A 25839-nucleotide genomic window follows, 5' to 3' on the forward strand; every position below is an offset into this window, starting at 1 on the left:
TAGTAGTCCTGGGACCTTGAAGTCAGGGCAGGTAAGGCACAGCCAATTCCCCAGAGGGTGTGACTACTCACAGACCAGATATGTGTCTCATCCCATCAGACGTCTGGAGGAAAGACAGGCTCTGTACTGAAAAAGGCTGCTACGTGAGCCCAGGTGGTCTACAGACCTTCTCTAGCTTCGCTGCTGAGAGCTACCTGTACTTTTAAAATCTAAACACCCCACCTGCACTCAAACCTCTACACTCTAACACTTTAGCCCTTTTTACTCACCCTAAGGGCTATGATTATTTTAGGGGCTGTCCCAAGGAGAATGCCCCATCACAAGGTATATTTACTCTGAAGGCCCAAACCCAGAGATAAGACTTTCCTAGCAACCTTAACCTTAGCCATGACCTATGATCTCCTAACTCCTCTTGCATGTGCTGAACTGACCAGAGCAGCTGTCGCCACCACAGGCTGCCACCAAGGGCAGGTCACTTGACTGCTCCCACCACACATTCCACGTGGATTTCTCACGCCCTTCCTTCTTCTATCATAATAGTCCATGAAAGCCCACCTTCTCCAGGAAGTCTTCCCAGACTGCAGCTGTCTCCTTTCCTAAATCAAGCCATTCAACCACACACACACCCAGGCCCATCACATCAGTCGGATGCCACACTGCGACCTGTGCAGTACTCGGCCTGACAGATGAGACGGTTGGCATTAAACAGAAAGTCTCTTTTAGAAACAATTTTATATAAATAGGTCCTTGAACAAAGGCTACATGTATAGAGTGTCCAGTTATGAGTACGGTGGATCCACCCTTCATCTCCACGGGAAGCGGGTTCCAGCTTGCTCATCCTGCATGCCTACGCAGTCAGTTTTTCCAGTAGAGTTTCGACTCCTCTGCTGGTGCTTTTGGTTTTTTCCAATGTCGGAATCAGGCTTTTCAGTCCAGCTTTGACTTTGTTTACAACTTCCTGGTCACAGCTCTGAAGAAGGCTAAAGAAAAGAAAAGGTTGACAAACTTAAACGTCATAAAAGCCCTGAATCCGCTACACCACCCACACGGACACTGTAACTAAGTCGCTGTTCAGTCATCTCCTGTAGCTATGTACAGTGTATTACATAGCCCCTCCCCCCCAAACTCATCAGATGAAGGCCAGAGAGATGACTCAGCAGGTAAAGGCACCTGCCTTCTTACCAAGCCCGATGAGCTCCATGTCTGGAACTTGTATGGCGGAAGAACTGACTCTCACTTCTTCCCTGACCAGTACATGTGTGCTATGGCATGTATGTATGCACAGATACCCACACCCACCAAATAAATGTAGTTTAAAAAATTAAAATTCACCAAATAAATGTTTACATTCTGAAACTATGGAAATGCTTTATATCTTGTGGGTGGAGTCACTGAGACAAGACTCCACTGACTTTGATTATCTTATGACTTAATTGCATCCTGCCTTAAAACTGTTGGGCAGGTGTGGTGGTTTGAATGAGAATGCCCTCCCCCCACACCCTGTAGGCTCATATATTTGAATGTTTGGTTCCAGTTGGTGGAACTGTTTGGGAAGGATCAGGAGGTGTAGCTGCTGGGGTTTCAAAAGCCCACACCAGACCCAGACTTGCTCAACCTCTCTGCCTCCTGCTTATGGGTCAGATGCTCTTAGCCACTGCTCCAGTGCCGTGTCTGCCTGATTACTGCCATGATGGTCATGGACTTACCTTCTGAAACTGTAAGTAAGCCCCCACAAAAAACTTGTCTTTTATTAGCTGCTTTGGTCATGGGTGTCTCTTCACAGTAACAGAACAGTAGAGAGAGGGTGCTTTACTCACGTACTGACAGGACAGCACCACATGCCTAGAGATGGCCAAGGAGCATTGTCTCCCCAGGAAGCTCACCCAGTGAACAGGTGTGGCAAGCCAAGCAAGGGAGGAAAGCCAAGTGTTAGTGACCTTGTCACTGAACTCTACACCTATGACACTCTGTGCTGTGGAAGTGGAAGGGCGTAACCTAATAGCGCTCCTGATTTAGCAAGAAACCTGCCTTCTGTCAGTAACCATACAACCCAGAGCATGTTGATTGCCTGAGACTCGGTTTCCTGATCTGGAGAATGGGATTAACAAGGGAATTCACCTTTCTCCTCCGGGTTGTTTGCTTTTGGTGGAGAACTGAACCCAGGATCTCCCACATGCTGGGTACATACTGCACCACTAACAATGTGCATTTCAAGGCTGCACTCTGATGCCAAGCACAGCCACACTCATGCTAAGCCCAAGCTCAACACCGAGCCACACTCACGATAAGCCCATGCTCATTACTGAGCCAGGCCCCCAGTTCCCAGAGGGCTGTTTTTTGTGTTTTTTTTTTAAGCTAGAGCTTGATACTTAGTAAACAATAAATGTGAACCATTAAACAAGGCTAGGTCACAGGTACCAAACCGTAGGCCATTAGGCCCAAATTTCCTTTCCCTCCTAAGTTCTTTAGGACCACATGTAAATGTCAACCTCTGAAACACATTCTAGGAGATCACTTGGCATTTTCAAAAGTCCCCAGTCCCAGTAACTTCCATCATGTCAAAAAGAGGAAGGTGGGTTTAACAGCACCAGGCAGCATCCTACAGCTCATAGGAGATGACAACAGGTGCCAGCAAAGTGCCCTGAAACGGATCTGTCACTCAGTGTCTTTACAGTAACACCTTGGCTAAACGGCCACATGGTACAGAATATTAGTACACGTTAGCAGCTATTAAGTATGTGCTAAACACAGGCACAGTGAAAGGCATTCTATATGCCCTGAGTTCTTAACAGCTTTAAGATTATCATTAACTTTTAGTTTTACAACCAAGAAAAACCAGGGAAGCTCAATGATTTTCCAAGTCCCACAGTTAGGCAGGGCTTGAAACCCAGGCAGACTATCCAGGGCCTATGTTCTTAGGTGCTAGAGAACTCTACAGAGTTATTTCTCAGTCAGCACCCAGAGCTTTTTCCTCTTTTCACCCAAAATACTCTTTCAGTAACTTAATAATGACTGTGGCGAAGAGACAACAAACAACATTAAATACTCCCAAAAGAAAACACATATTTGAACTAAAATGTAAACAGGCAGGGATTTTGGCAAACAAATGCTATTCCAGTATCCAGCAAATAAGATGATTGCATTTAAAGCCACATCACATTCAACTTCTGTTTAGAACCTCAGACACTGCATGTGTCTCCACACAGTTCCAGGCAGAGCTCCAGAAGAAACATGAATCATTCTTCTGTCTGAGATCTACCCATGGGAGTGCTGAGGGATGAGCAAACTTTACACATTAATTTCATGGCATCACTGGAATTTCCAGTTAACTGAGCAGAATGAAAGCATGTCAGTAGGTGTTAACATTCCAAATGCCTGGTAAAGAAATGCAGGACAAAAAAGTTCCTGTCGAAGCGAACGGGTTCTGACTCTTTAACATCCGCTGGGGTATGAACTCATTTCTCTAAGAAACAGAGAGCCAGATCTGCATGTAATACCCATACATTCAAAGACACTGACTGACTACGTAAAAATGAACTCCTGTGTATGCAGACCAGACCGTATATTGGAATTTTTAGCCTACTGTTTACAAGCCACACAGCTATACTGTACAGCAAGCTCCACAAACAAGGTGGAAGCCTCAGACTGGAGTATGTTTTCTCCTAAGCAGTGGATGTGCTGGTCAGCTGACACAAAGCAGAGTCCCTGGGAAGAGGAGACCTCATTGAGGAACTGCCTCCATCAGACTGGCCACAGGGGCACTTCTTAACTGTTAACTGATGGAGGAGGGCCCAGCACACTGTGCCAAGCACTAGCCCTAGACAGGTGGGCTTGGGCTGGGTAAGAAAGGGAGCTGAAGGTAAAATGGGAGCAGACTAGCAAGCAGCGTTTGTCCACGGTCTCTGCTCCAGGTCCTGCCGTGGGGTTTTGCCCTGACTTTCCTCAATGATAGATTGTGATTGGGAGTTGGAAGATAAAATAAGCCCTTTCCTCCCGAAGCTGATTTGGCCAGTGTTTTATAACTGAGAAGTAAACTAGGATGCAACAGAGCAGAAGAGAAACAGTAACTGATTCAAAAGCATACAGATGCTATAAAATGACCTGTACATTATAAACTCAACATAACCTAGTCCAGAGAGCAGTCTGTAAGCAAGGACTCCATTTACACATCAGCTTCTCTCAATTAACAACTCCTTTATCAATTCCAGAATCTCTAAAGACAATGAAAATAAACTCTCAAGTTAGGCTTGACTTAAAGAGCTTTGTGACAGTCCAGAGGCATACAACTTACTCATTAAGAGAAAATGTAATTGTGTTTTGATCAAAACTACAAATGCAATGAAATTATGTACATTGCACATGTCAAAATTCTGTGACCTTTGACACCCACAAGATGACAGTTAAATCTGAGAACTGAAGAGCTCCATTTGCTTTTAAAGAATTTTTAAAATTAATTTTTATTTTATGTACATTGGTGTTTTGCCTGCACATATGTCTGTGTGAGGGTGTCAGATCCCCTGGAACTGGAGGTATAGACAGGTTGGAGCTGACATGTAGGTGCTGGGAATTGAACCCGGGTCCTCTGGAAGAGCAGCCAGCGCTCTTAACCATTGAACCATCTCTCCAGCTCCCTTTAAAGAAAAATTTAAGTCACATCTGTTTATTGTTTGTGTGAGAGCGCACAGCTCCTTGCCACAGCATGTGTGTACATGTCAGTGGGAGTTATTTCTCTCCTTCTATCTTAGGGGTCTTGGAGATACAACTCTGGTAGGTGAACTTGGTGGCAAATGCATTTGTCTCACCAGCCCCTACATTTCCTTTTTAATATTTGTCTGGACCATGAGTGATGGAGTAATACCACACTGCTCGGAATAAATTCTAGAAAAAGAAATAAAGGTAAAGAAGTGTTGCATGATGTATCCACCAACCTGGAAAGAATAATGGCACCCCGATTGATGCTGGCCCAGGACTTGAGGTTCTTCATGCCAACATGCTCTATAAGGGTTTTTGCAAAACAACCTGTAAAATAGACCGGAATTTAGTGAACAGCAATACAAACTCCCACCCCTCATCTCAATACCCTTTAGTTTGCAAATGTTTCAACAGAAAAGTTAAAAATAATCCTCACCTATACACACTAAAATTCTAGTACAGATTTAGTACTATGTTAATACTGCCAATTTTCTCAACTCTGATGCAAATTCCAAACTATTTTTGGCAGTAATTACCCAAGAAAAACAAATTATTTTAAAAAGCTCATTTGGTCACATCTACATTTCTTTGTAATACTTAATGATTTAACCTTGACCTACTCAGCAAGTAAATGTTTGACAGCGCCATTTCACATGCAGCCAAAATCGGTTCCTCTTGTATAAAAAAGCTGAACTGGAAGGGACCAATAACATGGTTAGTGGCTAAAGAATGGCCATTTGGGTTAGTCATGGCAATTTCTACGATGCTTTCATAGCCATATATCAAAAATAATTATGTCTAAAGTTCCGGCTCTGAAGGCCGAGGCAAGGGGACTGCCATGTTTCAGGCTAGCCAAGACTCCCCCACCCTAAACACTGTTCATCTTAACTTTTTCCAAGGTCTTGGCATCTTACTCACTGTGTCCTCTATGTGCAACTCCTTCTACATTGTGTGCATTTCTAGATGCTGTCAGCCCCCATTAAGGGTGGAGTCTAAGTCTTCTGCTGACTCTGGGTGGTCTCACTGCTCAGACCAAGAACACATGGTAGAAGTGACACAGGGTGACTTCTGAGGATTAATGATGAGGCAAAAGCATACACGTGCTTTGTTTCCTTGGGATGTTCAACCTACAAACTAACCACTGGGGCCAGGGAAGTGAATCAGTGAGTACAGGACCTGAGCTCAAGTTCCTAGGACCCATGCAATGCTCAGATTATTCTTACACACTCACTCCTATAATTCCAATGGTAGAAACAGGAGAACTCCTAAAAGCACAAGGCCAGCTAGCCTCATCTGACCTCCACACATGTGCCATGACTCACATACGTCTATATTCACACACACAACATGCCACAAATAAAAAATAAAAATAAAAACCGAATCAACCACCACGTGTGCAAGGCCAAGCAGTCTAAGAAGAGGTAAAACTGGGGTGGTCTGGTGAGTGAGCTACTGTAACACTGGGTACACAACACTCCACTCCACTAACCCAAATGACTGCTCAGAGGACCACTCAGCCTGAGGTTTGTCACACAACAATACATAACCGAACAGACAGACACACTCATTTGTGCTTGAAAATGACAACCACCCACCCAAGGCCAACAGCCTTGTTTAGGGCTTCTGGCATTTTTATTTTGAAAACTCATTAGGAAATTTTTTGGACATTAACAACTTGTCTAACTCATCTAAACTATGCATTGACTTTTTCAATAATGGAAGGGTTGCCTCACTACGTATTATTCCTGACTATTAAAGCGTCTTATCTAAAAACAGCAGGAAAACCAGGCCCGAGTCCTTACTTTAAAGTTTAGAGGTGACAGTGCCACCCTGCACTAACGGCCCTGCTAGCCACAGCACTGCAGGCCGCTCAGGAAACAAATCCCTGACCTGCCACCTTTTCAGCCACTGTCAGCTCAGACTGCATGGTAGGCAAGCAGTCCACCAGTGAGCTGCAGCCCGGCCCTTGAAATTTAATCATTACCTAGTCACAGGCATGGATTCTACACATCGGGTAAATCCCAGCGGGATCTAAATGACCAGTATAAAGTCCAGAAATGCAGACATCCCATGTAAGACACACAGCCTACCTTCTCTCCCATTTTCCTTCATCTTTTTATCTTGCTCTATTAACCATTTGAGAACCAGATGTCCCGCAGGATGCTCGGCAACGTGAAGCTACAAAAGAACCCAACCACGTTATTTCAAAAGCTGTCATCCATCACCGGCCCATGAGCCTATCTCCAGCCCATGTATAGACATGGATGCAGTTAAGTTTCACATTTTAAGAAATCTTTATCCAGAATACCCATCACATTCCCAGGGTGCAACAAGCATAGCTCTGTGGGAGATCACAGCCCCCGAAAGGGAGTTCAGGGATTGGTGAGTTTCTGTTTGAACAGTACCACACAATGTTCTAAAATCGGGTGAAGCTACCAGCTCTTCCCATGGCAATACACTGATCTGATATACAAATAAACCCCTTGGGAGAACACTACATGGTGTTTAAATACCATTCACTACCATGACCTAAGAGCAGGCCATGAAAACATTCTGCAGCTTACTTGCTGGTCTTACCAACTGTCCCACAGTAACAACAGTCTCCTCTCATTTAGTATGAGAAATAATGAGCACTATTTCATCATACATTCGTCTGATCTACTCCAGGAAGCCAGGGGCCTCAGCTTCAGATCACAACCCACTTGTCTCTTCCAATCCATGTGTCAGTAGCATGCCAGGCATTCAATACCATGCATCCTTTTTAGTCAGAATCAAATGCATATGGGTACTAAACATTGCTGAGTGCCAGACCTGACCCATGGCTAGAAGGAATTAGAGATGGAAAGAGTAACTGTGCTGTGGAAAAGATGCTGGACTGTTTAGTCAACAGGGAGCCCCCAAGCTATTTCCTCCAAAGACTGTGTTCTTAGGGGCCACATCCTCAGTGGCTGTAAGCAGATGGGACTCAAACCAATTCTAGCTAATGACATGGCAGGAAAGCCTGCCTGGAGACCATCTTCCAGCCAAGAAAAGGCCTAACGCTCTTGCTTTCCTCCTGCCTGAGACCCTCTGTGAGGAGATGCTGAGGCTGGGGAAGTTGGCTATGACTAGAACACAACACCTGGCAAGATGCTGAGCAGAAGAGCTCAGCAGGGGAGGCAGACTCTGGCCCAGTGCAGCAGTGCCTGGGCACTGTGATAATTTAGTGCTGCTACCACACGGCATCCAGTATTTGCAGCCTACGGCCTGTTCAGCAGAACTACACAGATTATTAGGATAAAGTTCCTGGAACTGGACTAAAATGCAGATGTTAGCATTCAGCTTTATGCATAAATGTGGGCGCCATGGGCCCTGACCCCCGACTGTGAGTGGCTGCAGCCTTGCTTGCTGACCGGGTGTCCTTCCTATTCAGATTCCCTGCCGGTGTCCTTCTCACCTTAGGATCATCGGAGAGCTTACCGGAGGTTCTTTGTTCCTACATCCTGCTTGTGGTGTAAACAACTTAGGTGCATCCTGTATTTGGTGTAAACAACTTAGATGCAAGAATGCAGAACTTTGGGTCTAGAATGTAGACCATTGGTAGCGAACTTCTGCCCTCAGGGGATCCTCCATTTGTGTTGTAAGCCTGTATTTAAGGTTTCTTCCCTCTTGCAATAAACGGCATTCGACATCCAAACGTACGAATGACTCGCTGTCTTTTGTCTCTATTTTTTAATCCGCAGCCCTTCGCTCAGACGTGGTGAACGGTTAGCGGTGACGCGGGCGTTACCGCAACACATAAAGGTACGCATAAAAGTGGCATGCATGTGCCTCTCCAATGGATTCCAAACTCTAAAGGCAAGGAATATTTTTTAAGCATTCCTGACAGATTCATAGCTTTTCTGATTAATGAATGAAAGGCTTAGAACTTGAACAGCTTATTTTATATCCTTGAGCAATGAATGCCAGGGATCATAATAAAATGCTACTCTGTTTAGCACATAAAGGCTTTTGTGAGACTCAGTGACAGCGGAGGTCGAAGCTTCCAAAAATGGTAGTTCCCTATAACCAGCTAGTTCTGAGCGCTGTGAGCTTACCAGCCAGCACAGGACAAAGGCCCTGTGTGATCTGGCCTCTGCCTTCTTCCTGCTTGCTTGCAGTTTCCGACTGGGAGTCTTGGGCTCGGTAGCTCTCCTCTCCTTAGGGCTGCAGTACACCCTCCCCTTTCCGCCATGCTTGGCCCAGCTGCTAACCCTTCAGGGTTCAGCTTGGCTCGTCTCTGATTCTAGGAAGCCTACCTGGGGACAAGCTGGGTCTTACACAACCCCACAGAACCCAGAGATGTCCGTCCTAGTTTCTGTTTCAACATTAACTTAAATAATTATTCTACTTAATCAGTATGTCTTCCAAATGGCAAGCTTTGGGGGAGCTGTTTAGCACTTGTATATTGTTGAGAGAGAGTCTCATCTAGCTTAGGCAGGCCCTGAACTCCATATGCAGCAGAGGATAACCTCGAACTCCTATTCCTCCTGCCTCTCTCTCTCAAGTCTAGGTCTGTAGCTCTGCACCTGGCTGAGCAAGTCTTTTTTAATGAGTCAGAATCAGGGAAGACTTCACAGAGAACTGTGGGCCCCAGGGTGAGTTAGCCTTTGCACCAATGGAGCAGAGGGCAGGAGGAAAGGATAGCATTTCCAGAATCAGGGAAGACTTCACAGAGAACTGTGGGCCCCAGGGTGAGTTAGCCTTTGCACCAATGGAGCAGAGGGCAGGAGGAAAGGATAGCATTTCCCACAGGAGGAAGCAGCTGCCACAGCAAGCATGGACTATTCTGGAAAGGTAGTAAAGGGCCAGCCACAGATATCTAAGAGCCACAGCATGTGACTTCAGGCAGTACAGAATCACTGCATCTCTGAGAAGGACAAGTACTCCCACTATGGCGCTCTGATCGTTTTCAAATGTGCTACTGAATTACTGTTAACTCTGTAGTCTCCATGACGGGGGCTTCTGCAGCCCTGTGGCTCTCCTGCCAGTATTCTAATCAACAGTACATCACCTCTCCATCCTTGCCACCAGGATGCAGTTCTGCTGCGGCCAAACTGGCGATGGCATCCATGGCAGGCTGAACGTCTCCAGTAGCAGACCCCAGGATGTCGGATACCAACACACATGCAGACTTGTCCAGCACCAGCTCTCGAGCATGCCCTTGCAGGTGGTTTAGCAAAGCGGGAGAGATGGATTCCAAGAGCTCACGCCGGCGGATGGCGGTGTCTTTCTTACTGTCGGAATATGTTGAATGAGGTGGTAAGATAAACAGCAGATCTTGTTATCACAACTTCTAGGAGCTTATCACAACCCGGGGCACCCTCTATTGTAATTGTCTGTCCTTCTGCTGAGGATGCAGACAGTGAGTAAGTAAAAGTTACAGGCTGGGCTTCATCTTTCCATTCTTAAGATCTTAACACTACCTGGCGAGGAACAAGACTTCAATAAAGGAAGCTGCTTTCTACACTACAGACACACAAGTAACCCTCCCAAATCCAGGCAATCTCAAACCAAATAATGACAAATCATCATGCAAGACAGGACGTATTCAGAGTACTTCACAAACTCTGTTCTTGGGATATTAAAATATATGACACCAGGAGCTTTGAAAGTAAAGCATACCAAAAAATCAAACTACACACTTGAAGGCCTACTGTGTGCCAAGTAGATGCTCAGAGGCGCTTCATTCAGCCTGATACTGCCATTTCCTTTCAAGGATAGTCTCAAGCTTAACAATGGAATTCACCAATGAGGATTTATTAGAGCACATGCTCCTCACAAAGAATCAAGCATCCTGGGAGAGACCAAGGGCACCAAGCCGTCAGCTGGCAGTTACCTGTGTGCATTGCCATCACCCTTCTGCAGAAGCTCGATGATTTCTCGTACCGTGTGGGCAGGATCTCTGGGACTCAGCAAGTACAACAGGACTTTCCTCCCATATTTGTCATTCACTATGCTGGGTAGGGAGCTGATGATTTCCTATACAATTAAAAAACAAAAACAAAACCCTTGCAGTGTTATTTACACTCTCAAAGTTCAGTTGGGATTTGATGGGAATGAGGAACACACCCTTGGCTATTTCCCTCAGTGCACTCACTAGCAAATGTGAAGTCAATTCCGACATGTCTTATCAAAACACAAAGAATTATATTCAGAACAGTTAATTATCTACTGTGGCCATCATTGTTGAACAACCTGTTTGTATTAACTGATCAAACCCAAGGGTTTTTAAAAAGTTAGAGCTATCTCCATTCATTATGAGGAGTATTATGGGCTGCTATTACTAAGGACAGCACCTGCTGTGATCTGAGTAGACAAGAGTCAATTTGCAGGAGCACTTAATGTAGCATGAGCCTTGATGAAGCACACGCCTCAGAACTTCCCTGCTGAGGCTTGGGAGAGGAAGCTGCTCTGTAAACCACAAAGTTAACACAGGCTTACCTAGGCTGCTTATTCATAGCAAATGAAGGCTGTTTACTACAGCGAGAAACACCAACAGGTTACCTGGAGCCACAGAGAGAACTCATTCACTAGCTAAGTTTACAGGTCAGGACCAGAAGCAGGGATCTGACTAGTCCTGATCCCGACTCCAAATCTGCCATAGCCCTCCTCTAAAAAGAAGCAATCCTCTTACGATGACATATACTCAGAACTGTTATTTTTTTTAAACAATTAAAAAATGGATTGTGTGTATGGGTGTTTTGTCTATAAGCATGTCTGTGCACAACATGCATGCAGTACCCTCAGAGTTCTGAGCTGCTATGTGGGTTCTGGGTATTGAACCTGGGTCTTTTGGGAAAGCAGACAGTGCTCATAACCACTGCTCCAGCCCCAGTCTGCCCTTAAAAAAACAAACCAAAAAGAGAAAAAACACCAACAGCTAATTATTACTAAATTAGTGATTTTAGTAGTACAAAGGACTAAACTAAAAAGTCAGTCATCAACTAAAGGCTCAAAATACAGCAAAACTCAGCATCTCTTGTTTGTTGATGATAAAATCCCAGGCTCCCCTCAACTTCTGCACCAACCTATGTTCTTCTGATGCCTAATGGCAGTAATGACACTGGCTACATGCTGAAATGGAACCAGACACTGCAGAGTGCTGAATGATCCTTCTCGCAACCAGGTTCCAGAACTACAGCTGGATCCTCTTCCAGCTCTCTGAATTACCTCTGAAGAGTCAAAGGTGACAGCATGCTTTCCACACAAAACATGAAGCCTTTCAGAAATAGGTCTAACCATCTAAAAATGAATCTATAATTTCAATCACACCAGGAAAAAATATACAGAATTCGCTACAAGGTGTGAAGTTCTTTTCATTATCTCAAAGTAGCATTATTATCCATGCTTTTGGTAATGAGATGTTTAATGCATCCAACACAGGGAACCTTTAGTATGCCCTCAGTGCACTTGAACTGACATCTTTTTCATAGCATAATGAGGAAAGGCAGGAGCCACAAATCTGTGGACTCCACTGACACCCCCACCCCCACCCCCCCCACCCCACCCCCACCCCCCCGGCCAGGACTACTTTCATGGTGCAGCCAGTATGCACAACATCTACGCATAGATACATTCAGTTCATTTGCTCTGACGAAGTACGGGGAGCCCTTGCCCAGGCCCCTTGGCATTCTTAAGAGGGCTAGTCATTCAAAACAAAGGTGCACACAGGCAATGGAGTTGGGGGTACAAATTTTCCATAAGGACAGAACTAAACCAATCAACAGAGACTTGAGCCTGTAGTAAGCACACTGCTATAATAGGTCATATGTGGGAATGAAAAACACATAGAAACTACTTTAGCCACAGGGAGCTAAAGTCTAGCAGAATAGGCACGAGAATGAATAGAAAGTTAAAAATAAATAGGAGAGACCTAAATGATAGACAGCAACAGAAGAGTCGAGGGAGGTCAGATGACCAGGAAGCCTGAGCACTTCAAAGATAAGGCTTTATCCCCAAGTCCACCTTCTGGCTGCACTAGGGCCTGATGTCGTCTCTCCATTCTTGACCCCCTCCCTCTTTATTGAGTACCTCCCTCATGTAAGGATCCGGTCAATGGGCATTTCTGAGACTGTACGCCCTGTCAGACCACAGTTAACAGCTAAAAATGAATGGAAATTAACCTAAGGAAGTGTCAAGTGAAAGGCAGAGATGTGGCTGAGAGATCAGAGCAGGAGCCTGGGATTTTATTTATTTATTTAGAGTGATGATCAGCCTATGATTTCAACCTGACATTTTGGTAAAACCAATTACTCTGAAGAAAAGTCTTAGCAACATTGGGTTTTGTTAGTGTCTGGGTAGGAAACAGAGTCATAGGACTCTACTGGTTAGTTTTAACTGTCAGTCTGGTACAACCTAGAATCCCCAGGGAAGAGTCTCAGTAATAAGATCAGGCTGACCTCTGGACATGACTGTGGTCAAACTGTCTTGCCTGGTAATTGATGTAGGAAGACCCAGTCCACTGTGAGAAGCTCCATTTCCTAGGCGGGGGTACTAACCAGTAAAGGGAAAAAACTAGTTGATAACAAGCAAGAATCCAGGCATTTCTTCTGTCTGTTCATGACATGTTCTGTGGATGTGATGGCCACCCTGACTGCTCCATAATACAGGTAAATTGTAAGCCAAATAAAATCTTTTCTTCGCCAAGGTTGTTTGTCATTTGGTTTTTTTAAGTTTCACAGCTACAGAAATGAAACTAGAGTCTACACATATGTGATTAAGAACTATATGGAATAGCAAAAGCCAGCAAAAATGAAAGAATAACTTCCGGGGTTTTCCTGTTTTTTTGTTGCTGTTTGTTTGCTTTTGGTTTGCAGTGGTAGGGAATGCAAGCCTCTCATGTATTGCTTAAGTGCTCTACCACTGAACTACACGGCCACTCCTCCAAAAATAGTTTGGTTTTTGTTCTTAAGATAGGGTCTCGTATATCCCAAGGCTGGACTCAGTTGCTTTGTAGCCAAGAATAATCTTGACTTCCTATTCTCCTGCCTTACCCTCCCTTTAAGTGCTGGAATTACTAAAACATATACCACATACCTGGTTTATGTGGTGCTGGGTATGGAGCCCATGACTTCATGGATACGAGACAAGCACTCTACCAAATGAACTATGTATATGAGATGCAAAATATTAACCACCACCATGAAAATAAAAACCATAAACTTCAGTATAGTCACTAGTGGACTAGTTTCTACTTGTCATCGAAAAATAAACGAAATACATAAAGGTGGGAAAATTATGGTCCATAGGTCAAGTCCTGTCTGTGTCTACTTTCTATACACTCATCAAGCTAAGAATGTTTTTTCTTTTCCTTTTTTTTTTTAAATTACAAAACACTCTTTAAAAGTATAAACAAGACAAACCATATACAGCCAATAAGGCCTCAAATAATTACTATCTAGTCCTTTACAAAAAAAAAAAAAAAAGATAGGATCTTACTATTCAGCCCAGGCTGGCCTCCAAATTCATTGCAATCCTCCAGGCTTGTTGGCTCTCACATGATGGGATTATAAGCGTGAGCCACTATGATCAGCCATGTTTTACTTATTTGTATCACATGATGGAAGGCTAAGTAGTTGGTATATTATTCTTTGTAACCTGAATTATTTATCAAAGATAAGGCATTTAAAATATGCATCAATACTGCTTCATTCCCAGACAGCCCCTGGCTAGGCCACCCATCCCTTTCCTTAGGAACACTGCTATGAAACCAGCCAAAGCAGACCAGAATAAATGGGATTACATTTTATTTGGAGGTATGTTCACTTTGGAAAGGAAAGCAGATGGGAGACAGCATGAATTTATTTTGTAAGTTCAAAGAAAGGTATAGCTGACCAGGTTGAGATTCCAACTTGACATTCTGGGAAGCACGGATACCCTGAATGGAGTGTTTGGCAATGTTCAACTTTCTGGTTATTTTTAAAAAGCACTGCAACAGATTCTGTGGTGGCTGGGTGGGGAAATGCAAGAGTGATGAACAGATCACACTTTATCACTAACTTTGGGACGTAATGACCCACAGAACTGGTGGAGTATTTGTCAGAGAGGCAGGTCCGTGAGAGCTGCCTCAAGTCAGTCTTTAGGAATGTGGGTTCCACAGCTGCGGACCACAAACAGATAAGTACAAGACACGAAAATGGCTTCAACAGCAACTTGAAGTGAGAGATATCGTTGGAAAAGACTAACCCAGCAGAGAATTCTGGCGAGTCCTGAAGGGCGCTTGTTTCCCTTGAAATCCATTTGGAATAGTTATGCACATTTTCGTTTTTTGTGAAATATTACACAAAAGCAAACTTTCAATGGGCCAGCCAGTTTCCATTTCTGTGAAACAGCTTTATTCAGAGCCAATTCTATGGCCTCACATCTCTGTCACAGGAATGAAAAACAATCACTATTGACTGGAGTCAAGAGGGTACTAAAGTCACAAGAAACATGTCAAAATATTCAGTCTGTGACACAAAATCTTGCCAACTCGCTCCTTCCCACAATCCTACTCCCCGAAAAGTCATCCCAACTTTAAAACAGTCAAGAACGAAGTTGGAAAGGGGCAGCAGGGGCATGAGAAACCACAGCTGGGATCTACAGCTGCCATCTAGGAAAGCAGACCTCCCCTCTCCCTCCCTACTGTAGGGATAAACTGGAAACACCCAGCTAACCTCACCCTGCTGGACTGGAGAGGCCACAGCACCCCCACCTGACCACAGGCTTTTCTCTGCAGACATTGTAAGAGTCTCATTCATCACGAAGATTTCTCCAAGACTCCATTCATGTGCAAACAGGTGAACAAGCTGCGTTTGCAAAAACTAAACCCTTTTCAAAACATTTCCAATTTGGTCACTGCTACCAAGATCGAAATTTCTCTTCCCTAGTTTGGCAATCTCTACCTTCTCCAGTTAATACTTGTACATACTACATAAAAAAAAATAGGCTCACAAAATAAGATGAGACAAGGATGGTCCCAGAGGATGGCGGGAGACACACAATTCTGAACACCATGTCTACTTTGGGTTAGCTTTTCCAAGAGTTCTGAAAGTCAAATACAAGGATAAAGACATTTACTCAAGTATTACCACTTTATGGTCATTGGATTAGACCAGAGTAATTGCTAAGACACAGGTAGGAGGTTAGGAAACCTGATTTTAACAAAAACTTTTGTTAAGCGTGTTACAAGCACAGCTGAATGGGTTTCAAGTATTCTCTTCTCCAGAAGCTTAGCCCTGCATACAGGGACAGATGAACAGGACAATTGTGCAGAGGCTGCTTGTCCACAACAAGTGTTAAACTGAAGAATCACTAAATAAGGCAATTACCAATCACATCCAAAGCACTGTTTTGCTAAAAAAAAAAATTAATTAATTAAAAAAAATAAAATAAAAAATTCCATGCAACCTTAATCCAAAGTAGAAATGTCAAGTCTTATTTTTACCACGGTCATTTAGGTGTTTAAAACAATTACTATCCAGTTACAAGATTGAGATTCATACAGGAACAGAACAAGCCTCTAAAATAAGACACAACTGAGGCAACTAAAGTCAGGAAATATGAACCAAAAGCACAGGTCAAAGTGTTCATATAACATGTGAAATTGAACTCCAACACTGGCCACTGGCCGACATAACCAATTCAAGCCCATCCAAATTACTTACTGATATGATTATCTGCTTCACAAGCTTAGTGTCATCAATACAGTCAAACGCTGCCAGCAAAACCAAATGAGAGTACTGGCCCTGTAAGAACGGGGAGACAGAAAAGGTTAAAACGGCTCTTGTGAGTAAAGGCACTTGCTGCCAAGCCTGAAGACCACAGTTCGATTCCCAGAACCCAAGTGGTAGAAGAGGACAACATACTTTTCTCTGACGTCCACACATGTGCATACTACCTATTCCCTACACATAGACTAAGTAAGTTAATGTAATAAAAAAATTAGTAAGACAAAATAACAGCAAACCTAGAAAGCTGGACATGGCAGCACACGCTTTTAATCCCAACATCTGAGAGGCAGCCAGAGCTCTGTGAGTTTGAAGCCAGCCTGGTCTACATTATGACATAGTGAGACCTTGTCTCAAGAAAAAAAACAAAGAAACAAAAAACTTTCCCTCTTACACACCAACCTTACACAAACAAGGTGAATCAAAGCCACTCAAATGAACTAGCTAATCATATTCGAGATAAGGTTGATTGAACAAAAAAGAAAAAAAGAAACAGAGAAACATATTTGTCAAATAACCCAGGAATCAGGATGCAACATCTAAGCAAACACCCAGTTAAAGAATGGCTACTTGAAAATTTTAAATGGGACAATGAAATGAAAGATTAATTGGGGGAGGAGAGGATGTGCATACAACTACATACAGAAACTATTCAAATCACCAAAAAAGAAATGGATAATCTTAGGCATGATTTATATATATACACACACACACACATTATAAAATATACACATAACTTCATAAAATTATGACATATATGTAAATTATGTATACATACACAGAAAATTTTAGAAGGCAAAACATAGTCACCCCTGAGTCAAAGGACTACAAATTATTTTTATTGTACTTTGTCCAGTTGCATTTATTGTACATTGTTGAATTTCTTTGAATTTAGCTATAGATATTTAAACAAATACTGAAAACAAAACAAAAACCCAAACCATATACAAAAGCTGGACAAGAGCTAAGCTCAGTGGTGCATCCCTATAACTTGTAATACATCTAAGTATTTAATACAGGGAGACCAGAAGACTGCTATAAGTTTGAGATCATCCCAGTCTACACAGTTGACTGAGTTCCAGAGGCTACATGGTGGGTCTCTCCTTAAACAAACAGCAAAAATCTACAAGTTCCAAAACAAAGAAACAAAAAAGAAACTCCCCTAAATCCACACACAGCAACAAAAAGAAAAGCACGCAAACTATATAAAATATTCTGACCCCAAAAGCTAGACAAAAACCACTGTGCCTACAATCACCTCTTGAAATTCAACTTTTGAGGAAAGCAGGCATCTTCATGCTGGTTAGAACATAAAGTGGTTTGCTTCTTTGGAAGATAATTAGCAACATTAAAACAACATGCATATGTGTTCTCACCTAGCAATTTTAGCTCCAGGGATTTATCCTAGACATGCTTCCACATATGTACAGACACATATAAAATGTTTACTGGAGTACTGATAATTTAAGGAATCTAGACAATTCAAGATCCAAAAAAAAAAAAAAAAAAAAAAAAAAGACTGGTTGGCTAAGTGAATCATGGTATAGCCATGCAAGGAAATACTGTAAAGTCATTACAAGTGAGGCAAGCAGATATATATTGTATTGAAACAAACTGGCTCCCGAGATGAGGAAACTGGTAAAGGACAGTGCACACAATCCAAATTTACTGTCAGGGAGGCAGAGCACAACTAACTGCAAGGTATTTCCGTATGAATAGAGACGCTGGTCCACAACTCCATTTCAAATGCAGACACAGCAGCACCATCTTTGAAAGGCAAAATCACACCAAACAAAGAGACGATCATTTCTGCTCAAGCTCGACAATCATTCCATATTAACTACACAAGAGAGCAACAGGCAATTCCGCAATCACATCTAGACACTGAACATGCTTCTCTTAGCAGCTGAGACCTAGAAACCAGTAAACCCGCTGACGGCCTAACTCCACCTTGATCTAACCGACATTTACAGATTACCATAAATATTCCACAATGATTCCGTTCAAGATACCAAGACAGACCTAATTCGAGGCCTGGAAGGAAGTCTCAATAAAATTTAAAGACCAGAATAATAAAAATTTAAAAACTTCAAAACTGAACAATAACATTTGGGATTCTAAATAATTTATAGTTCAGATCTACTGGGTTATGTTTACCTTTTCCCTCAGAAGTAATTCTTAAATTAAAAAGACGCCGGACCGCCAGGTTCTGTGACCACTACAATGCCAAATTAGGAAAAGGTCTCAAAAATGAATTGGCCAATCAATTACCTTATGTAATCAAAATCTAAAATTAAAGAGTTTAATTTTATTATTTAGAAAATCCCTTACTAATACAGTTTAGACAGAACTTTCTATTAACATCCTGTTTTTACTCAATTTTAATTCCAGTATTTCAATTAATGTCACACAAAATTTACTCAATTGCAAATTGTGAATAAAATATTCTTGTACCTCTCAAGCTGGAAAAAGAATACCACATTTCACCTTACAGAAAAGATAGCTGCCAACCAATGCACACTAACTCCCGTCACTCCCAAGGCCACAGAATACCAACTGTACCACACAGCATCTACCCTACCTTGGTCTGAACAGCACTTGCCAAAGTAAGAATTTGACTAATTTAGTTGTTCTCATTGGATTTAAAAAAAAAAAAAAAAAAAAAAAAAAGGTAAAGGCCGAACATAGAGTAATTGCCACTCACCAGTAACTGATAAAGTTACTCAATTATATAACTAAAGCCACATTTACTACTACATGTAATCTAGTTTTAGCATTACTTTGTATTGCTAGTATGGAAAAACCATTCCACATTTAAATACACAAAAACTTGTATTATTGTTTATTGTGTGGATGGCAATGCACGTGTGTGGGTAAGATTGCTTATGCATGCACGCGTGGAGGCCGGAGCTCAATTTTAAGTACTTGATCCACTGAGGGGCTCCCCCAGCTAGAAACAATGCCCAGTAAAACAAACAAACAAACAAACCCACAAAAACCACCACCACCACCACCAAACTTTTGTATCTAACACTAATCCTCCAACATATTCCAAGGAGCTAAAATATTTAATACCTTAATTTTTTCATGACCACAGTATAAATTTATACCAAGAAAACAGACAAATTTTAACTCATTACAGTTTTGGTGGTAGCAAAAACCAGTATTAAGCTTCTGAACTACAATGTGACATTGTTTACTTAGGTATATATGGCTTAAACTGGCAGCAGAAATCCCATGTGTAGTCACCGAGGCTAGAGAAGGTATAAAGCAGGTATAAAGATCAGTCTTTACACACAACAACCAAATAGGGCCTGGGGTGGAGTGCACAGGCAGGACACCTGCCTGGAACATAGGAATTCCCTTCTTCCATCTCTAGCAAGACACACATACATACAAACAATTCATGTGCAGAGAGAGAACTACAGTATGAAACCTATGTTGTGCAAATTAACCTAGAAAATGGACAGAAAAAGATATAATAAACAAATTGAAGCAGTTTTCTGATTTCTCCACTAGACATGAATTCACTTCACTGTTAGTGACTTTACGAACATGCTTTTGTTGTACTCACATTGGCCACCTTTTCAACGTATGTCTTCATTGTTTTCACGATCACTTTCCTGTCCTTAAAAGGAAAAACTGATTCAATGAACTTTTATTTATTTATAGATGAAGCTTAGCGCATAGTTAATACTTATGCAGTGTTACATTTTCATCAGCATCGTCTCTTCGTTAGTGAAAAGACCAGATTGAAGCAGAATGAAAAACAGTGCAGCGTGAGCCAAAACACTCTACAAGGAGCTATACAATCTCCAGCTTATGTCATCCCATTTAGGCACAAATATGGACCCACGGAAGTCTAAGGCACAGGCAAACCTAGTGAAATCACCTTTACGACCATCCCTCTTCCAATGTCTGCTATGCCTTCAAGAGTCTAACATACAGATGTGTTTAATATGTTTGTGCAGTAGTTAAATTTGCAATAAGTAAAAGGCAGATAAAACACAACTAACATTTAAAGGATGAAATATGTAAAATTCTATGATCTTGATCAATGTTCACCTTTTCCCTCAGAGTACTTAATACACAGGGAACACACGTATGGTGTAGTTAACGAATTGTCTCTGCCTTCCTCCCATTCTCAATACGACCATTAAACGAGGAGTAAAAGAACAGAGCATGGGTCCCCAAACCCCCGTCAGCCCAGGCTGAGCATGAATGTGTCACCTGCTGGGAGGTTTCTTCCTAACCTTCAGTGTCGCCTTGGGTCTCTCTCTGCTGAAGCAGAGAAGGCGCACCAAAGCCCCGGGAGGCCCTAGGATACAACTTCCAGAAGATGACACTTCTGTACAAGCGGGGTCCAAAGTCTAAAGGCTCAAAGATGAAGGCTCATCAAGTCCAGACTGCGGGGAGGCACGGCTCTGACACTTACCTTGGGGGTACCATGCCACAGGCAGTGCATGGCCACTCTGGCGCCATCGTGTGTGTGGGCCAGGTATACCACTGCTTCCCGGATGGCTTCAATTAATTCCTAGAGACCAGAAGGCAGGGAATGAAAAGGCAGCAGACACCGCAGGCTGGGATTCTACAGCCAGCCTCTTTCTAGACAAATTCTTTCCAACAAAGCAGCGAACATAGCTCAGATCAATTTCTAATAAACAACACAACCAATTTCCCACCAGATCTATTTTTAAAGTACTCGCAGGTGATGTGTGATATATTCTAATGAATACAGAAACAGCAGCCAGGGGTAGCGGTTCTAAGGGGGTGTTTAACAGAACATACTCCCCAACATGTGAATATCACAAACACAATCAAAACTCATCCTGACTGAAGTGTCTGTGGTTTAGTTTACCACAGGACTGGATCATCTCTACAGGTCATATGAATTGTGTACCAAAACACTTAAATAGTATTTCTCAATGAAATCTCTGTGCTAACATTTAGGATAAGCCTTTACTCATTTAGGATATGCCTTTTTGTAAAAATTAAAAGGGGAACACACCATTTAATTTCTTATTTTCAAAATCTGAACAGCCAGGATATAAATGCATTCTGGAACCCGAATGAATTTCTACATTTAGGGACCATATAAAAAGTCTGGAAAGAGAAAGGGCTGTACTTCACCCTAAGGTACCATCCTCTCCAGGGATGAATCTCAAGCTAGATTTCAGGTCACATAGCTGAACTTTAGAATTTCTCCAAAAGTGCTCCACCATAAATGGGACACTTACATTACAGCTTCTCCCCTCAAAGCTTAGGGGGATACTGTGGGAGAGGGGATGGAAAGATTCCAGGAGACACAGGGCAAAACAGTCTTCTGGACAGGACAGGACCACTGCATCCATGAACCCACAGCAGCAGCTGCTGTCAGGAACATTCAAGCCCCAACCCTGAGCTGAAGAGCTACCCACAGTTGATGGCTTATAGGGGAGGGAGCCAATCTTTAAAAGTACGGCCAGTAGACGGTCCCACAACTATGAATATATGGGGAGCACAGATTGAACTCTGTGGGTTATCAAAAAAAAAAAGATGGCATGGAATTGGGGGTGTGTGAGTAGATATGGGAGGAATTAGAATATGATCAAAATATATACATGTATGAAATTCTCGAAGAATTAATAAAAAGATATTGGGCTGGAGGGTAACACAGGTTGCAATTGTGCTTCCAAGATCTCCAGAGGTCTTGCCACTTTATGCCCACTCCAGACGTTTGCTATGACTGAATGCTGTTTTCTACTGTCACCAAAACACTCTTGGCACAAAAACGTCAAAATACTGAGTTCTGAGCCTTTAATCCCAGCACTCGGGAGGCAGAGCCAGGCGGATCTCTTGAGTTCGAGGCCAGCCTGGGCTACCAAGTGATTCCCAGGAAAGGCGCAAAGCTACACAGAGAAACCCTGTCTCGGAAAAAAAAAAAAAAAAAAACTTAGGGAAGAGGGAAATTCCTAAGAGAGCAAGTGCTGTTCTTCTGGCCACAAGGTTGGGGGGCTGGTGGGGAGGGGCTGCAGAGAAATTATTCTCCATGCTAACTGGAGGGCTTCAAAATTCCCAGAGTGTGCGATAGGCGTGCATGTTAAGAGAAACCAGGTGTGCTAGTTTAGTCAGCCCTTGCGATTAGAAAATGAGAACCAACGGACAACAGGTCACGGCTAGATGAGGCACGCACAGCTCAGGAAACTACGGCATCCATCTCATTTGTATTCCCACCGCTGACTTGAAGGACAGCGCAGTTACCTTCACCGGTCCTCTGCCTTCCATTGCGTAAGGTCCAGGCTTTCACGGGCCATTTAGTTTCACACTAAGTATCCTCCCTTAACCTTTTAAAGCAGGTATGTTTTTTTTTTTTATTTTTATTTTTATTTTTTTTTAATTTAAAACTACCGGAACACTGAGAAATCCTCCAATGTAAGTTACCTTTCAGATCAGATTAGCTAGAAGACACTCTCAAGATTATAACTAAAATATAAAAATTCAGTATCATCAATAAAACTAGGATCCATTCTATTCTTTTCTGGGGTGTGGGCTAGGGCAGAATTTTTAAAGTGACTTAGCAGATCTGTTCGGTGCCTGTTCCGTGGTTATGTAAAGGAGAAAGGAACCCTGGCGTTTCTAAAGGACTGTGTTCACCAGAGCAGCCCCGCAAAGTCCTACAGGACTTTCCCTTCCCATTTTCAGTCTGTTCCGTTTTGTGAGACGCAGTCTCACACCACAGTCCAGGCTGGCTTGGAGCTTACCTTGGAGGCCAGGCTAACCTCAAACTCATGGTTATCTTCCTGTCTCAGGCCCCCAAGTGCCAAATCTCAAAAGTGTGTGCCACCACATTGGCTTTACACTGATTCAAAGACAGAAACTAAGGACTTACTGATCGAAGTTTTGGGGGTGCATAGGTAAAAAAGTCCAAGAATACTTTATGAACCAGCGAGTGTTTAATCACAGCTTCCCTGCAAACAGACGGGAAGAGAATCAGATCAGACTTATCGAAACAGCAACACAAAGACAGGTAACCCTATCGGTCCTAAATCATCTAAGTGAAATGGTTTTCACTAAATACAGTGTGTCATAACTCAATTGCATCTTTCAGCAACACTAAGATGTTAAAAATTTTAGGCTGTAACACTGGTTTAGAGTCATGGCAACCGAGAGCAGGATACACATTCCCAGGCCCTATGGCAAGATGATGCACTACCGCAGCGTGTTCTACCTCACCAGCACAAGGAGAGCTGTAGTGTTTCCCCCACCCTGAGCACTGGACACCTCATTAAGAATTCACATGCAGACCCGATTCCTAATGGTTATTTTCTATCAAGATGTCTCAGTATCGTAAAGTAATTTTAGCAGCATTACATTTGAATGGACCACAGCAGTGCCACCAGTAGCGACAACCCCTACTTGTCCATGCCCCCAATACGATGTGTGGAGAATTCAGCAGCGCAGTGCTGGCCGATGTTCAAGATCAAGAACCTAGAAGTTCACACAGAATACGCAAACCCACCACAGACACGAATGCCTCGATGCACAAAGCACTCTTCTAAGGGCTCTGCAAATATTTTAACCCGTTTATCTTCATAAAACACCACAAAGGATGTGGCGTTATCACCTCAGTTCCACAGGTCTGGAAACCAGGCCCAGAGAGGTGAAGCTGTCCACGCTTACACCAACCGGATTAGGGGGTGAGAGGACGTGACATCAGGGGTCACACCCACCCTGCCTGGTAGCGGCAGCTTTGCTCCCAACCATTCTGTCAGGTATCAAAGACACGAAGGCAACAAGCACAAACTTCTAAGTCTACAGTACAGTTTAAACAATCAACTCTATAAACTTCACAACACCAAGGTTCGGTGTAACACTTGGGAAAAAAAAGAAAAAAAGGTTTTATCACTTTATGAATGTTTATAAACCACTATGACAAGTAAGCCAATAAGATACAATGTCAAGAAGAGCCATGTCTACCTGCATCCAGAACAGTTTCAAACAAAATGTTTTATACCCTTTTTTACGATAGATTATTAACAACAGGGAGGAAAATGCCTCCTTTCTGGCAAGGATTATGTAAAATGTGGCTCCTGCAAATACCTCTTTCAATATGTAAATAAAACCCTTTCTTACTTCTGGGCCATCGGAGTCAGAATCTGCTTCATTTCATCCATAATAAGCTCTAGTTTTCCCGGCTGCACCTCCAGCACTTTGTCCAGAGTGGGGTGATCTGCGGACTGAAACAGAGGAAAAATCAAATGCCTCACTTCAGAACAAGCAAGAACTACAACCATGTTAAACAAGTTTAAAGTAAGTTTGAGGTGTTTCACATTTCTAGAACAAACGTCCATGAATAGTTCCTCATGATCTGATTCCCTGTCTATACATCTGCCAGCGTGTGAACATCCCTGTGGAGGATTGGCTCTAGCAACTCCCATGGATACAAAAACCTGTTGACACTTAAGACTCCCACATAAAACAACAAAGTAGTTATATGTAATCCATATAATCCTTTGGGATATTTTAAACCACCTCATGCTACTTACATAACAAAACATAAATGCTCTAAAATGGTTATTATACTATATTGTTTACAGAACAATAAGGAACAAAATCTACACATGTCCAGTACAGACATCCATTTTTCTTTTTTTTCCTTTTTTGATACAGGGTTTCTCTGTGTAGCCCTGGCTGTCCTGGAACTTGCTCTGTAGAGCAGCAAGCTGGCCTCGAACTCAGCGATCCACTTTCTTCTGCCTCTGGAGTGATGGGATTAAAGGTGTGGACCATCACCACCCATCATTTATTTTATCTTATTCATATTTTTTTTTCTGAATAGTTTTGGTTGGTTGAGTTGTAAGATGTGGAAGCCATGGAAATGGGGAGCTGGCTCTACTTTTAGAGCCAGGCTAAGCACCAACCAAATCGCCAGCCATCAGGTCTTAGCAAGCACTTAGCATGTGCCTACTCACAATCCTTGTCTTGGTGTTTTAGAATTGCTGGAGATTCCCAAAGTCAAGTGTCACAGTAGAAATGCTCCAGCAACTCAACTTAGGAACTGAAGCTAAGGGAGGCAACCCCACAGTCAATCCACATCCCTTCATATCACCTGTACATCCTGTCCTAAGGTTTGAAATAGGCCCTAGAGCAGTACTAGTCCCATCACTGGCTGGTCTCAGACTCAACTTCTATTTTCCACCCAATGCCAGGTCTCTAGAACCCTTCCTCTCCAGATCCAGACAAGGTAAGGCAAGCCCGGGAAGAAACATGAGACAGAGTAACGAGAGGTAGGCCAGTGCACCCCAGCCAGAGCGGGCTAGAGCAGGTCTAAAGCTCTGCTCACTATTACAGTCTTTGATGTCACTCTGACTACAGAAAGAGAAGTGCTGAAGCATCACACACACAGCAGCTGGAAGCAACGGAACGATCTGAAGGGGAT

At 42.8% G+C, this 25839-nt stretch overlaps 1 protein-coding gene across 3 annotated transcripts in view; it reads right to left on the minus strand.

Moving 5' to 3' along the window:
* Positions 1-713: 713 nt before the first annotated feature.
* The window catches only part of Pum3 (pumilio RNA binding family member 3), a 37603-nt gene continuing 12477 nt past the window's right edge, over positions 714-25839 (minus strand). For all 3 annotated transcript variants that reach the window (XM_076561746.1, XM_042262253.2, XM_042262257.2), the window contains 10 exons: positions 24534-24637; positions 23290-23368; positions 20857-20955; positions 19996-20049; positions 16359-16439; positions 10550-10692; positions 9725-9947; positions 6783-6870; positions 4929-5019; positions 714-980 (listed from right to left, as the gene is read on the minus strand). In XM_076561746.1, coding sequence (XP_076417861.1) covers positions 848-980; positions 4929-5019; positions 6783-6870; positions 9725-9947; positions 10550-10692; positions 16359-16439; positions 19996-20049; positions 20857-20955; positions 23290-23368; positions 24534-24637 — 1095 coding nt within the window. In that variant the 3' untranslated portion in view covers positions 714-847. The remainder of the gene's footprint in view (positions 981-4928; positions 5020-6782; positions 6871-9724; positions 9948-10549; positions 10693-16358; positions 16440-19995; positions 20050-20856; positions 20956-23289; positions 23369-24533; positions 24638-25839) is intronic.

The sequence above is a fragment of the Peromyscus maniculatus genome, chromosome 1, assembly GCF_049852395.1.
Source record: "Peromyscus maniculatus bairdii isolate BWxNUB_F1_BW_parent chromosome 1, HU_Pman_BW_mat_3.1, whole genome shotgun sequence".
Classification (NCBI taxonomy): domain Eukaryota; kingdom Metazoa; phylum Chordata; class Mammalia; order Rodentia; family Cricetidae; genus Peromyscus; species Peromyscus maniculatus.